Raw genomic sequence first — 16,963 nt, forward strand, 5'->3', positions numbered from 1 at the left:
AACGACCAATGTTACGTTTTGCATATATGAAAACGTCTTAAGATAATGTTCTGAAGCGTACGAATACAAAAACGTCTTCAAAAACGAAAAAGGTAAACGTTTTCCTGACCAGGAAGTATTGAGGGACGACTACGCTGTACTGCGTTAGTGCCGCATTGGCCTATACTAGTAAATACACGAAATGCATGTCTTGTAAGGTTCAGACGTTATTAGATACGTCGTTATGCTGTCTTCAGCAAACAAAACGTTGTTTTATATTTTGTTATTTGCTTAATGTGTGCAGTATTTTTGCGTTTATGAAACAGGCTCGGTTATGAATCACTGGCTGTAACATACGACGTTGAAAATAAGTCGGGGCTTTTGTCTCAATTGTAAGTTGGTCGGCGGTCCAAACCGTAATGACGTGTACTTACACTGCGGCGTTTTTTTTGCAGACTAACTTCATATTAACTTATTGGAACTTCTATAAAAACTGTTATTGATATAGACAACGTTTGCCTTATTTTCATAAAATTGGTGTTTTTTTTAGATTAACACTTGTGAGTCAAAATAGGAAGTCCTATAATTTTCCCTTTCATATTCTATTTCCTCATAAATAAGTCTTCTAACTAAATCCCATCAAATTCAAACAATATAAGTTTATTTACCTTCACTGTAATTACTTGATGACAACTTTCATAATTGTAATGATAACTGTCAGTTTGCCTGCAAATTTAAGTCAGAAAAGGGACGTATATTGGCGTATACTGTACACAACATCGCAGTAATAAAATAATCCCTCAAAATGAAAAGGCCCGGACTTGAATAAAAATCATCCTTTTCTTTTTTGTCAGAGGTTGCTTAAAGTTTAAGAAAAATGAACAAAACAATTACAAGATTTTTCCAAATGAAAATAGGGCAAAAATGATCACCCTCATTTACAATTAATTATCCATAGCTAATGTACATGAGGTTATCCATAATGGAACACTTTTGAAAGAATAATATAAGTATTTCCTATTCAGTTAATGGAACATTTTTTTTAATGTAATTATTAGATGCCTTTAGCTAACTGGTATCACCATGCAGTGCATGTGTCTATTTAAAAAGCTCATTTAAAATTTATAGTCAGATTCACTTGGAAAATATAGCTTGTCAGTAACTGAAAAATGGAACACCTTTTAGTCTCTTATAATGATAATGGTACGGTAATAAGTCAGTTTATGAAAATAATTGACAGTTCTTAAAATATCATTGTTCATTCTTCACTTTAAGAAAGTTTCAACTATTTCTGATAAATTTATGACATTAAATTATTCAATAAAATTTTCATGTGAACATTTTTTTTTGTGTTTGGAAATGTGATAGGATATTGCAGTGGCGGATCCAAAGACCTATCTGAGGGGGTTCCAAATTTCCGTGTGTGTGTGTGTGTTCCATGTGGGGGGAAAATTGTGAAAATACTTAGGGGGGGGGGGGTTCCTGGAGTCTAAAAACCCCTCTGGATCTGCCACTGTATTGATGCATGTTGCCACACCATATCGTTTCCCAAGAATTATTTCTTAATTTTATACACGAGAGATAAAGGCAATTTAAACTTGCTTGAATTGCTTAAAACTATATGCATTTTGATAAAAAAAAATCCGCAAAGATTTTAGATGTGCACGTCTTGTGATATTTACAACATGAATGCAAAAACACTAGTGTTCGTTACCTGATTGCATGTCAGACGAGTGGGTACACTACAAGTCTGTAGATATCCCTTTCATGAATTAAGGCTGTGAAATCTTAGCCATGCTATGGCATTAGCTAGCCAGAGATTCAAACCTGTGTCCTCCAATTCTAGACAGATGTTCTAACAAATTGAAGTACCTAATCTCAGAGGGGGCCAAATGGTTAAGGTGTCTGACATTCTGCTACCACTAGCCATCCACCACTGGGTCGCGGGTTCGAGACCTACGTGGGGCAGTCGCCAGATACTGGCCGTTGGTCGGTGGTTTTTCTCGGGGAACTCCGGCTTTCCTCCACCACCAAAACCTGGTACATCCTTAAATGACCATAGCTGTTAATAGGACGTAAAACACAACCAAACCAAACCTAATCTCGGGCATTTGACCTTGGGTCTAGTTTCAAGAGTGTTCCATTTACTTGATATATTGTGGATTAAAATTTCAACTGAATTTTAGAGTTCTTGCCCTGTTTTTCATAACTTTTGTCAAGTGAAATGTTCCAGGAAAAAAAGCAGTCGAAATAATATATCCTCTGTTATTCTGATGACTAAGGTTTCAAGGTTGTGACAGGTCAAATATATTAACAACTTTAAAACAACTAAAGAACAGTAGGACATACAGACTAGAATCATGTTAGTTTAGTTATTTGGCCTGTAGTTAATCATGGTTACAGTGCAGGGCTATCCAGTGTAATGAAATAAATTGGGAGTTGAGGTACATTCTGTTTGTTTCATGGTCACATGTTATCTATAGGTCAGACCTGTAAGTACCACCTCAAACATCATACAATTCCAATACATGCAGGCCTTATGGACATCTTGTTCTGTTGGTAAATTTTACATTTTATCCAAGATCTTGTGAACAAGTTAATATAGAAGGATCAAACTAAAACATTATGTAATTATTAGTTCACCTAGTCAAAAACATATACTTGTCCTCTCAAGGGTTTACTGAAAGCCCTGGAAAAGCATTAGTCCAGGGTTCAATAATACTAATTCTGTATTCCCGAATCACTGAGCTAATCAGGCCTGACTTAAAACAACTGGGATCTGTATGCTTTTCAGTTATAGCACCTCATTCTTCATACAACATATCTATGTTTTTCTTTTCAGACCAAGTGAACATTCTGGAACCACTCAATGAGGATGAGAGAAGTATTAAAGGTACTGTGCAGTGATTTTTCTACCTACTTTGTACTGGGGCCTTTGCCTGGTGACTTTGGGAAAATACAGCAGAAATTTTCATTTGCATTGATTTATGGAAAATACAGCAGACATTTTGTAGGGGAAGGGCTTTTATTAGGCCCTAAATTCAACCCAAAAAATATTTATTCATGGAAAATCATGAAATACTGTAATAAAATCTTTGTTGCATTAACAATTCATTGAGACTGTATACATGTAACATCAGTATTGCATTAATGATAGGGTCAGAGAAAAAGTATCATTCAACTTCTTGAGGTGAGATGGGGAATATCAACCCTTGGGGGAAGATTCTCCTGTTTCACCCCAAGTGAGTGAAAAATTGTATAAATCCCCACCAGCCCTCCAAATTAATGTCCAAAATTATCCAATTAATCAAAACGAGTTTGTTTTAGCTGTTTAATAGGATTCAATTTTGAAAATCTCATTTTAATGCATGCAACACATTTTTGTGAAATTTTCCCAAACAAAGAAGAACAATTGTCTGTTATTCTGTTTTAGCCTTTACCTGATGACAACATTCTGATTGTGACATGTGGAAGTTTGATTGGAAACCTCCACCGAGATAGGTTCTTCTGTCCAGGTATTCACCGTGAATGCATTGAGGTCAATGGCACTTTTATCACCCCTAAGCGATTTTCAGTTATGGGAGAAAAGGCAAGACTAAAAGATTGGAAAAACGCTGTGCGGCTCAATGGTTTTCAGTTGAGGTAAGGATCTAGTAGTTTCCTGGTCTTGGAGTTTAATTATTTTTTTCATAGTTCATATTACTTACAGATCTATTCATTTTAGGAAAACTTGAAATACTCTAGAATACCAAGATCAAATTTGAATATTGTTTCTATAGGTTGACATCTGATGAAAAATAATTTCAAAATGTCTTTTTTCATACATTATCATCTTTGTAGACATTCTTCATTATGTTCAATGACATTCAAAGGAATATTCAATAAGTACCCAGTAGTTGTTTTTAGGCAAAGATCAACCTGCTCTCCTGGGAAATTTGATTAATCAGAACCTTTTTTATGCCCCCACCATAAAATGGGGGTCATATAGTATTGCCCAGGTCCGTCGCTTCCCGTCACATGAAACATCAAACACTGAAACTAATTTACATAGTAAAGGGGGCCGGCATTCATGTCTTGCAGTAGTTTTTTTTTTGTGTGTAAATTTATCATATTTAAAAATGATCATTGCTCAAAACTGATTTTAACATCTGACAGTGTGACGAAAGTGATATTTGTGTCCGTCACATATTGAGATATCTTTGCTGACAGATTTTTTTTTCTACGATAGAAAGTACATTGACTCTGGTATCCTGAAATTCAGCAATCATGATAGCATGTGTACAGGACGTTGTGTTGCGAGGGCACCGGGGGCCAGGTCAGGACCAGCAGCCGACAGCCTGTTGCCTTCAGACTCCAAGTCCAGTGCAACTCGTCCCCTGGGAATGTTCACCACATTATCAGGAAACAACATAATGAAGATTGAAAAAGTCCCTTCTGATTTATCTTGGTCATACGAAAATGGGGAGGAGGAGGAAGATGTGAAGCCTGATGTCAATCAGCTCCAGTTTCAGATGCTTCAGGCTCAGAATATGGCCGCCAGCAAGGCCAGTACATATGTGCGGTCAAGTCCTACGTCTAGGGTGGCCAAGAAGCTGGCACCACAAATTTATCCAACACTCATTACACCTGTTCCCATGGTGGCACCAGATGAGGGACCAGAGGATATCACCGAGGAAGGTAGGTCTTGTTACACCACACATATCTATAATGTTAGTCAAGGTTCATGTCTTCGCGTACAACTGCTGGTGATCGACTGGATTAGTGGTGTGTTAATGGTATTTTTACAGATTTCCAAAAACAAAAAAAATATTTTGAGACATTGATACCGTCAAATGATCAAATGATCAAGTTAAAATTGTTCCCATAACCATAATTGTGAAATTTTTCTACCTTAAACAGTGTAAGTTCACAGGCTCATTCCAAGCAACTGTGTAGCCTGCTCCGATGTAGTATGTTGCCAGAGCTGTGGTACAGTAATATCGAAATGGAATCAGGAGAAAGTAGCTTTATGTAGGACAAACTACAGTATAATAATCAAGTGTTTTGCCTGTAATGGTACTAGAAGATATGTTATTTATTTATATTTTGTTACTTTGTACAGATTGTGAAGACCGTCTACTCTGGAAAGGAATTGTGGAACTTGGTCTTGTTGATGAATTCTTCAGAGAAATCAAGGCATCTCTAGATGCACTGAAGAATGGAATGATCAAACGACGTGTGCCTTTAGCAGGTAAGTGATGGAGGTCTGCATCCTACGTTAGGGGTGTAACGATTCACCGATGCATCAATGTATTGGATCGCAAGGGCGTCGATACGATGTACCGATCTATTGGATTGCAAGGCCGAGATACGATGTACCGGTGTATTGGATCACAATGGGCCGCGATACGATGTCCCGATGTATTGGATCAAAAGGGCTGCGATACGATGCACGAATGTATTGGATCACAAGGGCCGCGATACGATGTACCGATGTATTGGATTGCAAGGCCGTGATACGATGTACCGGTGCACCAAGACTGTATCGTGATACTTGCGATACTTGTCATTTTTTACTCTCCCTTGTTGGAATCCTACAAAGAAATATTAGTTTTAGCACTCAACAAACCCAAATGACGAGAAATACGCCAAGGCGTCTGCACATTTCAAGACGCCTATCTTGCAATGGTTTACTTTCAAATCTACTAAATGCAAATGTAATGTATTCTAGATGGACAATTTGTTTTTGTATTGCAATGAATGTTGGAGAAAACTTAAATATGCGGGGAAAACACCAACTTGCACACGCATACGACTCGTCAATACTTCGATCTTTACTGTGCCAGTTCGAAGAGAAACTCAGGTTACACAGTTTTTATAACATTAAAAAGGATTGATATGTCAAACAAGTCAGCCTTACTTCTATGTTAGGGAATAAAGCGGAAATGTGACAGTTTCTGTTCAAAACCAATTACGACCGCTATCGGTTAATAAATCTTCATCCGTTTTCTGTTGTTGACAATTATGGTTTTAAGGATTTAATTTACACTCTAAATCCTCAATTTTCACATCATTCCAGGCTAAATATTTCATATATTATTATCTTATTAATATATTCAAGTCAGAAGTGAAGAAATACAATACTTGAATGATGTCTACATAGTACTTTTTGGTATTTAATGTTATTTATATATTAATATATTGTATCTTTTTTACTCCCATTAAATAAAAAGTATGAAGAAAGGTTTCAAATAACTGCTTAATACACATAGTACGCGACTGAAGTATCGTGATACGTATCATATTGCAGCATCACTCACGATACACATCCCTATACACCTATAGGGCCATACTAATGTTCCTTCTGATATATTCAGGGTTCCTTTTCACCCCCATTCTTTAGGCTTGACCTACTTCAGTAGGTCTGCACCTGTTGTTATCCTAGAATCGCTTGCTTTCATCTGATGCATCCTATCCAATGATTGGCTGAATTTGGTGATTTTCACCGCTATGCCCCCTATGATTTAGTTCCAGATTACTGCCAGATATCAAAATGATAACCATGAGTATGAAATCAATATAAAATCAGAGAATCTTTGATTTCAGACTGCATTTAAATTAAATTTCCAATTAAATGAAAGTCCATATCATTGCAAAGATATATACAATAAAAACTTTGTATAGTATGACATCAGAAATTGACTGATAATTTTTCAATGAGAAAGTCTGAAACAAACAAGCTCCCCCAGAGCCAGGAGTAATATAATAATACTGGATGCAGGCATATGCCTATATATCCAGATCAGGTGTATCGTCCGACTCTAAGCTGACACCCCAACAGTTAATAAGTTCATTATTATCAATTTCATGGTTATAATAGCTTTCTGGTTTTCCCCAGTGCTTATCCAGTCGGGCTTCAAACGTATTTAGTGTTGGTGATGTGACGACGTAGTTTGGCAGTGAGTTCCAATGGTTGACTACTCTTTCTTTAATGGCATACTTTCTTAAGTTTAATTTACACACTCCTTTTCCAAGTGGAAGGCTATGACTTCTTGTTCGTTTGTTATCGTTTATATTTAAAAACCCTTCCGGTACAGAAGTGTCATAGCATCCGTGTGACAATTTGTAAACTTGTACCATATATATCCCCTCGTAATCTTCTGTGTTTTAACGTTGGAAATTTTAGTACCTTTAATCTTGCTTGATAACTTAGTTCTTTTATTTAAGTACTAGCATGTTAAAGCACATGTTATAGAAGAACTTGTGAAGATCTATGCAATAGGGAAAAACTGTATACCTAATTGTCACGCTGCAGGAAGGAGTCTGAAATAGAGACAAAGTTTATAAATTCTATATTTTGATTGTCAGACTCAAGAAAGATCTCTGTGATCGTAAAGCAGCTAGGCCTAATGCAGAAGCTCAAATACAAGCTGGAGGCCCACCAAACAGACATGGAGAGGCAGAGGCTGAAACTGGACCGTGATATGGAAGGTACATACTAAATGTTATTTCTCTATGTTATTAACAAAATATAATAATCAGTACTGTCATATTTCATATAAAGCTTTAATACATACTTTATCTTCAAGCTCTAGATATTCAATTTACCATGCTTTTCAGTCCCAGATAAAAAGTGATAATGGGATTTAAAGGTCATTAAGGGAAATAGTTACCAAAAGTCTGTTTATACCTCAGTGCTATTTGGACAATTAATGTCATATCAATGTACTTAATAATTAATCGCTTATTTGGCCAAAAGACATGATGTGCATGTCAGCCTTCAATGTATTGTAAGAGTCGTAAGGCCCAGAATTGATGTTTATAACAAAAACACTTTTGTTTGTATCATAAGTCAATCCATAATCAAGATTGTCTTGATGTTTGTTTTCTGTCACAGAATTACAGAGGAAGGTGCGTGAATTTGAAGCAAAGAAAGCACTTCTAAAGAGGAAGTCTGAGTGCTTTGAGCAGCTACTAGATATCACAGCTCCAAAGACAGAGTCAGTGTGGGGGGAAGAGGAAGGATCTCCGTCTGGATACAAAAGAGTGAACATGAACCAGATTGAAAACGAAGCAGGGCAACTTGTGGTGTTTCCCCAGCAAATGTCCTCTGTGCAGAACATTGACAGCTCTGAAATGTCTGCAAATTCTGTCTCGGCAGAGGATTCCGTTCCTGATGACAGAGGTCACTATGTAGTCAACCTGGCAAATAACGAGTCAGCTTCATCAACCAATAGTTATCCTGAAGATCTGTCTAAGTCTGCCTCGCAACACCAGTTAACTGGTAATACTGAGGTAGACATGAGTTACATTATTACTCCAGCAGAGGATCTGTCAGTGCCGACTGTTTTAAGTGACTGTACAGAGGAACAAGAGATGAATGGAGAAAGCAAGAAGCATTCAAATGATAATTCCATTGACTTGCAAGGGGATGATGATTCATTTGCAGAGGCCAAATACACAGGTATTAAGATCAAAGTACGCAGGGGCCGAAAACGCAAACCGAGGGAGATTCCAAGGGTTGATCCAGAAGAAGAATTTGTTATAAAGATGGAAGAAGCCATGGATGAAGAAGGAGAATCAGGTCTGAATTATGCAACAGGGTCAAACGATTCTCCTTGTGATTATGCAAGTGGACGTGACACTGATACAGTGAACAATGGGGGTGGACGTGACACTGATACAGTGAACAATGGGGGTGGACGTGACACTGATACAGGGTTACAGGAAGGACAGGAAATCCCGCTTCAGCAGACAGCAGATCACACAATCTCCGAATCGCAAGGGGAGGGGGATGATTTGACAATTGGGACCAGTGCCACACAAGACTGTGAACAAATTACCCAAAGTCCATGCAAGCTCAGTTTTGATTTCACCGGTGCCAAAGTCAATCGTAGAGGAAGAAAGAGGAAATCCAGAGAGATGACACGGGAGGAAGATTCTAGCCCGTCATCATTACCACTATAGGTTCATATGTAGTGAAAGTTGTCTAATCTGACTACCTGTTGAACATTTTGCCAGATTAGACAAAGTGTCAGAATACACAGGTATAATGGGTAGTTCTTATCAGAAATGGGATTACTGCCATATGTTCAATTAGACAGGATTTGGAGTTGAAATGTTTTAATGATTTTTGACAATACCTGTATAATATTAAATCACTGTTGAAACATGACAGTTGAGTCTCATGACAAAGTTTTCAGGACTAGGTGTTATACAATGGCTAGTTGTGACAATTGCAAATCAGATAGGATGTTTCCGAACTACATTCAAAGTATCAGTGAGTTATATCTTAATCATGTAATGATTTCAGTCTTAACAACATTCAGTGTGCTTACAAAGCTGAAGGAAACGGTACTTTTTTGCTGATAGTTTGTCTTTGTAAAACAACATAATTTGTTTTCACTTGAGATCGTATAATTTTATCTTCAGCATGACTTCCAATTCCCGAATTGCTATGCTTTCTTACTGTTTCTGTTTTTTAATACCGGGTAGTTACTGTACCCCAACACAAAATAATTGTGCAACTAAATTTTATGTGTTATATACCCCTGGTAATGATGGGATATTTTTCTTTTTGAAAGATTAAATAAACATAAGAAAAAATGATAATTACTAAAAAGGAATTACCCATAGTGAAAGTATGATGACTAACTACCATATGAGGCATTTTGGGTAAAAAAATGTTATTCATTTGAATTAGAATTGGATTGATTCATGATCAACTCAGGTGCTTGAAATGAACGCTGCTGATGAATAACATTAACATTAACAAATCTGCATTTCGAGCTATTTTGTTACTGATTTTATATATTTTATGCTCTTAGATCATTGTCCTTAAAGACTTTTTTTACTTCTTTAGCACTAAGGCTTTTTTATCATCTTTAGATAATAAAAAAACAACCTGTTTGCCAAAAAATTGCTCTTTCTATAAACTTTATATAAGCATTTAATAAGAATTAACAACTTTCAATGGGTGTAATATTTTATGATACACTGAAGCTGCTATGCAGTATGATAACATTGTCACAATTTCAATATATAAAATGTAGTACATGTGTTATCAATTTGGATGTCACAAGGAACGATGCTGTAGCATCATAGATACATGGCAAAGACAAAACTGAGTTCTCCTATCTTAAAATTAAAAATGGGTTCTAATGTCCAAGTCACTGTTTCTAAAAAAAGGAAAATGAAGGATTTACTTTATGATTATTGTATTGTTCTTTCTGACCTTCCAGTGTTAATGTTTGTGGTAATTAGATGTTATCATACAGTGTGTCATTTCCATGTCATACTCGGTATCAATTTCAGCCCACCATATAAGTCAGATGGGGTTAGATTTAGACTTTTGGATTCTGTTTTATAATGGTAAACCAATAATTCTGAAATCCAAAATGATCACTGGCTTTTGTTTGGGGATTAGTAATATGGATGGTAGATACGGTAAGACAAAAACCAGGGTTCTTACTTGTCATTGGTCTATTTGTACATGTGTTGGGTGTGCATACAAAGAATTGCAAATTTGACCCTTTTCTATTTGATTTTTATGAAACTCAATCATTTCATAAAAATCTAATGTGTAATAGGAACTGTTATCATGTCATAATGCATAGTATAGGTGTTTTTTAAAAGAGAAAGTCACAGGGTTATTGATAAAAAATTAAGTGAATGGAATTTATTACCTCATATCTGATAAATGATAACAATTTGGGGGGAAAATGTCCTCTGTACTAAGCCTGTCTGCTCCATTTCTTTAATGTTTTATAGAACATAATGAATTCTACATAAACAAATGTATTGATAAATTGAAATCCAGTTTTGGAATTTGAAATCCATGAATGTGTCTAGTAACATAAAGGTTAGGAGTTGGTTATGTCATTGGGGTGTAAGAGATGAGGTTTAAAGGTTAGGAGTTGGTTATGTCATTGGGGTGTAAGAGATGAGGTTTAAAGGTTAGGAGTTGGTTATGTCATTGGGGTGTAAGAGATGAGGTTTAAAGGTTAGGAGTTGGTTATGTCATTGGGGTGTAAGAGATGAGGTTTAAAGGTTAGGAGTTGGTTATGTCATTGGGGTGTAAGAGATGAGGTTTAAAGGTTAGGAGTTGGTTATGTCATTGGGGTGTAAGAGATGAGGTTTAAGCTGATATGTCCAGCATGCACTTATATTAGATACTCGGGAACAATGTAGTTACTTTATAATAGCAAAAGTAAGACTTATCTTAAAGACTAGAACTTTGATAATAATTGATCACATGTCTGGCAGATACACACAAACTGACTGTCAGGTAATTGTTGGCTCACAAGCTGTAGATTAATCTTCTAGTAAGAGTAACTAATTATAACCTTAAGAAAAACTGATGGCCAAATATTTTCCAACATCTACTTAACCTTATTTTTTTTGGACTTTATTAAATCTTAAAGCAGAAAATTTTCTCTGTGTAAATTGTTCACAGCAAAAGTAACTATATACATGGCTGGCTTCAATAGTGGATTTTATAGACAGGTGGTTTCTAAGGGAGGTTTCAGTCGAGGGATATCTTAATAATAAACATGTATGTTTGCTATTTACCTTTAATGTTCACCTTGGTTCACACTCCCAGGAATTGTTATTTCAATTTTCACAGTTTTTGATAACATGCATCTTGAAGCAATAAGAATTGTTTTGATTTCACTAATTATGATAAACTTGATATAAGAATTAACTCATTGTCCTGAAGTACGTCCCTGTTTTTGGTGTGTGAGTTAAATCTTGTTTTGAAGAGCCATGATGTATTTTTGCAACTTGTGTTTGTGATATTGGGTTTTGATAATCTACCACAATCTTATGTAATGTAAAGTCCAATAGATATCTCTGACATAAAGTACAATTAGAATGAAAGATTATATGAAGATTTCATTTCTAGCTAGATGGTACTGTCCCTTGTTGGCCGTTTTTGTCCATTTGTAGTTTACACCGTGAATCTGTGTGCATGGTTACGGTTTAATGTCTGTTCTGTTACAAATTTTTTACAAATTAAAGGAACAAGAAGTTCTTTCTTGAGTATGAAGCATTCACTTATCATGAAATTTTATTTGTTATATGAAATATAATTCATACAGGATATTATATGTTTTCAAATGTAGATATGTAGATTTTGAATAGACACTGAAGGTATAATGTAAACAAAGTACAGAATGGTTCTTAGTGATTTTGGCAGTTTTCACATATTAATTAGCTGTAACATTCAAATAATCTTAATTCTTTATCCACTTAATACTGTATACAGGAAATGTTCAACTGTAGTTTACCTTTCTCCCTATTACTCAAGGGAGACACAATGTCCCTTAATTTGAAAATCCGGTGCAATTCATATGAAGTATACGAAGTCCCTGCTAATAGCTCATCAACGAATTCAAACAGAGCGGGGACAACACAGCAGAATCCAGCTTATAGATGATAAGAAATTGTGTTGATATGTTTCAGCTCAAACCTATAAGTCGAAACATGTCAAGACCTGAAAAAATCATCAAAAAGTAGATGCCGTGTTGTCCCTGCTTCGTTGGAATTTTTTCCCCTAATAATTAGGCAGAGTTCAACAAATAGTGTAACTGATACAGACATTGAAAAGACATTTCCCTGGTAAATGTTTGCTATTTCCACTACGTTCATACATAGACAAGTATATCGGTTGCTGAGCTTTTTAGGGGGTGAAATCATTTAAAATATTTTCTCACTAGTTTTGCAGAATTTAACATATAAAAACATCACTGGTAGCACAGTGGAAAAGATCCTTGCTTTGTAATCAGAAGGTACCAGAATTATATCTATGTGTCAGAGGTATTTTTGTGAAAAAAGGATATAACTCTCGTTATAGTAAATGTGTTAGCAACTCCAAGACTTATCACGACGTCAATATTATACAGTATTACACAGAATACTTTGTACTGTAATAATTCCACTGTGTTTGAAAATAAGTCAATAAAAATATCTAGTATTTAGGTAAAAGCTGGCTAGTTTACAGTATTACACAGAATACTTTGTACTGTAGTAATTCCACTGTGTTTGAAAATAAGTCAATAAAAATATCTAGTATTTAGGTAAAAGCTGGTTAGTTTACAGTGTTTCACTTTTTTACCAAATTTCAGTTACATAATTGTAGTTTTGCTAAATTTAGAAAATCACAGCAGATCCCCAGCTAGAGGCAATATCTTATCTTTTTTTTAAATACAGCAAGATGATTTTAAAAATTACAGTAGCAGTTTATATGTCTGTTCCTGAAGAAAGGTAATTTATATTAACTGCATAATGTACACCTGCACGTTTCTATGTATTTCAAATAGGAAATATGTAAACTAAAATGTTTACAGGTTGTATCAACTATCCCAATGTATTCCAATATATTTGCTTAAATATTGGAATCATTTTATTTAGATTTTGTTTTGAGTTTGAGCTTCAGGAAGCTTATCAGTATAACTTGATTTTACTTTATGACTATAGCTAATAGTTGTAGTTTTGGTGATGAAGTATTCTGTGTTAATAATGTCACTTATACATACATTTATAGTATATGCTGTTTGTTTTTGAAATATTGAATGCTCACTAGAACTAACAGCAAATCACTTCTAAATTATCCTTTAGTTACCAGTAAGGATATACAAATGTCTATATATTATCTTAAATATTGTTTACTTCATCTCCAATCAATTCCTACATGTATATATGTGATCTTTGTGACTGAGTTATTGATTATCATAGTGGTCTGTACTTTTCCAATGTGTCATTAACCAATCATCAAAGTCTGAACTGCTTATCAGCTATGTAGTTACAGGCTGCATATTTTCGAACTGTTTAACTGGTTAAGGAATAGGGTTAATTTTTTCAACATTTATGAAGTCATAACAACATTGGGTTGCTGGACATACTTCATGAATAACCTAACATGTTTTTATCGAGGATTTACCCAGTAATAAGTTGTCGTTGTCAGAGTTTTTGCATTTACTAAACTTTCTATTTTTCTTACTTGAATATTTTAAGGTGTATCAGGATATTCCGTCTTTGCATATTGCAGAGTTATCTTCTCTTGTGAGCAGGTATTGATTGTTGCGTCATTGGTTTGTGTGAGTAACGTCATCAGTTTTTGAGAAAACTATGTAATTTTCTCACACAAACCAATGACGTAACAATCAATACCTGCTAACAAGAGAAGATAACTCTGCAATACACAAAGACGGAATAATACTTTGTCGATAACATTTTCCCCCCTGTTTTTTATATGGACACAATAAACCCTCTAACTGTCACCAGACTAACAGCCAACTCGTTTAACTAGCTGGTTAGCTGCAGGCAAAATCTGTACGTAATTTAGTAGCATATCACTGTGTGATTGATAGATGCCTAGGTTGTGTGATTGATTGATGTCCCTGTCTCCACAGGACGTATTATGGTCTGTCCATTAACACTTTGTCCACTGTCACATACCTGCTAATTACTGCTTCAGGATTATGCCACTGCTTTGAAGCTTTTCAGATTTTCAGATTTTCGTATTGGACAGATATATTGGTCTACCCGGTGTTTGCAGAGTTAGCATACTTTTGTACTTTGAGCAGATACAACTTCTGCTCAGCTTAATCTTGATTACTGTTTATTCCTCCAGTTTCTATCTCCTTGACAACTGTTTACCAGAGTTTACGGCCACCAGTTGTAGTAGGTGTACACGTGCTGGACATACTGATCTTGTGTGATCACTCTCAATGTAATTGCCCTTTGTGTATTTAAAGCATTAGAAAAATATCCAATCCACTGGTCCCTCAGATTCCATACCATTGCTTTGATAGGGTTTATCACCATTTTAGACAGTTGTGGGTGTGCATTGATCTGATGATTTTTATAGAGTTATTTCCCTTAGTGTAGCTTTATAGTTGGAGTGTTTGGAATTGTTTACCAGACAATGTCAGTCTCCCAGTTTCCATGCAATTTTTTACTTAACTTGGTTTGGTTTACTGCCATTAAATACCTCACTTTGTTGGTTTTTGTGCAAACCTGTATGTATCCATCTGTGCCCTTGTTTATCAAATGCCTACGAAGTGACTTCTTGATTGAAGATTTTAAAAGGTGTAGAGGATTGGAACATATTTAGCAACTTCAGGTTATTTTATCTGAAAATACTCATATTTCTTAAACTTACTAAATCACTGTCCTAAATGCTTGTCTTGCAACTAGAAAAATGAAAAGAACACAAGACTCTTACATACCCAGGGAAGTTGGATAGGTAAATCCCAAGGGGGTTTCAAATCAAGGAAACCCAAGGCTTGTTGAGGGTGTGGCACCAATTTGAAAATCAAACAGGTGTTGCAATTTCCGCCTCGCCGCCTCTGATTGTTCCTGATTTTGTGATGTCACATCGTTGTTGTCACGTCATACTGGTGAAATGGGGTGTAAGATAGAAATTTCTTACTTCTTACCCGGGACAGTTCTGTCATATACGCACAGGAATGAGAGTTAACACAGTGTATACATAATATAATGTCTTACTCAAGTTCTTGTACCGAACAGTTTGTAGGATGAACAATTTACCAATGGACGAATGTTGTTGAAAGCAGGTTAAACATTCCCCTTTTCTTTTATAAATGCTTTTTCATATTAGAACAATGAAATAAAATGTCGGATTTTCTAATGCTTGCTGTTCTGCACTGCGTGTTTAGAGTGCATACTTTTTTCATTTATAGGGAGACGATAGTTGGTCTTTGAACCATGTCACAGGGGAGTATGCGTATGGGACATACTGTCCACTGAATAAAAGTAACTGGTAATAAAATCAACATGGTTAAAGTTAAGTGAATAACTTAAGTATGTGTATATGGTAAAATTAACATCAGTGCATTGGAGTTTATATCATTCCTTTATCTATTGATGTATTTATTTGCAACCAGATAAATATTGGATTTAATGCTGAGGTATTTAGAGTTATATTGTCTGTAATAGCCTGCATAGTTGAATTGGTAGAGCAGCTTGTGTTATTGTTTGCAATCTAGCTGCCATATTATTTTGCTGGTTTTGATGCAGGGCTGGCCTTATCTCATAAGAGTTTTTAGCTCAGCTAGTTAAATGTCATGGCACAGTGGTCATCATTGTCAAATTCTCCTTTATATAAAGCTACTAGTCTAGAATGGCTAAAGATATTTTGACTGAATTTGGGAAAAATACTCCAGGTCAGAACTACAGAGCTCTCTGAAGTGAAAATCTTCTTCGTAATTATAACTTGTACAGTGGTACTCTTGACCTTATTTGGGTATGGACTATGGAGCACTCTTGGCCAAGATGATCCCATGTTGTAATAACAACAAATAGTGTTCTTCCAGCTGGAGCTAAGAGATTGGTATTGTCCAGTAGGCTTCATAGAGGGAATTTTAAACAAGTGTTTTTTATGATAAAACTTATATAAGTCAGTGTTTAGTTTGACTCCTGTTGTTGGTTTTTTTCCTTTGATTGCAAACAATATGAATCATGCTTGTTTTTGTTAGTAATTTTTGCATTTGTTTTGAAGAAATAATACCCGAAAAATAAGAAATGATATACAAGTATGCATTCTCAATTATACGTGAATTTGCATTGTTAAGTTTCTGGTGCCTGGGTTGTAAACACAAAGCAGAAATCTAATCAATGTGGTCACACATTTTTAAGAGAATAAAAGAGAAAAATCATAAGATTTATTATTGAAAGTACATGTAGTTGGTTCACATTGAAACTGATTCCTACGTACCATTAACTTGTAATCCTATTTGATCAGGATATCATTTAGGTACAACTTGTTAATTCTTGTAGGATTTTTGCTACCTTACACATTATACATGAGATTTGTGAGGCTGTGGCATCCTTTTTAAACCCCCCCCCCCCCCCCCCCCCCCCCCCCCCCCNCCCCCCCCCCCCGAATTCGGAATTCTTGTGCTCCTTTTGTGCTAATAACTGATTCATCAAGTGTGAATTACCAGTACCATGTCATTTGGGAAGTTCACAAGTTTCTTAG

General features: G+C 35.6%; 1 protein-coding gene across 7 annotated transcripts; it reads left to right on the forward strand.

Moving 5' to 3' along the window:
* The first annotated feature begins 3 nt into the window (after positions 1-3).
* On the forward strand, positions 4-14,054 carry LOC110462015. Of its 7 annotated transcripts, none has more exons than XR_002464218.1 (8): positions 4-92; positions 2,822-2,872; positions 3,413-3,621; positions 4,208-4,656; positions 5,081-5,209; positions 7,327-7,449; positions 7,856-11,046; positions 11,094-14,054. XR_002464218.1 is itself a non-coding variant. In XM_021515787.1 (7 exons), exons 2-7 carry the CDS (start codon positions 2,849-2,851, stop codon positions 8,923-8,925), a joined length of 2,004 nt encoding a protein of 667 aa, XP_021371462.1. In that variant the 5' UTR covers positions 4-92; positions 2,822-2,848; the 3' UTR covers positions 8,926-14,054. The 7 variants fall into 7 exon arrangements, 3 of the variants coding, with proteins under 3 accessions (XP_021371462.1, XP_021371463.1, XP_021371464.1); XR_002464220.1 differs by having other exon boundaries at positions 7,856-10,999; XR_002464217.1 differs by having other exon boundaries at positions 7,856-10,819; positions 10,867-14,054.
* Positions 14,055-16,963: the final 2,909 nt, after the last annotated feature.

Source organism: Mizuhopecten yessoensis, unplaced genomic scaffold (assembly GCF_002113885.1).
Source record: "Mizuhopecten yessoensis strain PY_sf001 unplaced genomic scaffold, ASM211388v2 scaffold10717, whole genome shotgun sequence".
NCBI lineage: Eukaryota > Metazoa > Mollusca > Bivalvia > Pectinida > Pectinidae > Mizuhopecten > Mizuhopecten yessoensis.

Bases quoted from the DNA above. Each gene is read 5' to 3' on its own strand.
- LOC110462015 (XM_021515787.1), top strand. From the start codon at position 2,849: ATGAGGATGAGAGAAGTATTAAAG. The intron at 3,622-4,207 runs GTAAGGATCTAG...TTTCTACGATAG, and splicing joins CTCAATGGTTTTCAGTTGAG to AAAGTACATTGACTCTGGTA. The intron at 4,657-5,080 runs GTAGGTCTTGTT...TACTTTGTACAG, and splicing joins AGAGGATATCACCGAGGAAG to ATTGTGAAGACCGTCTACTC.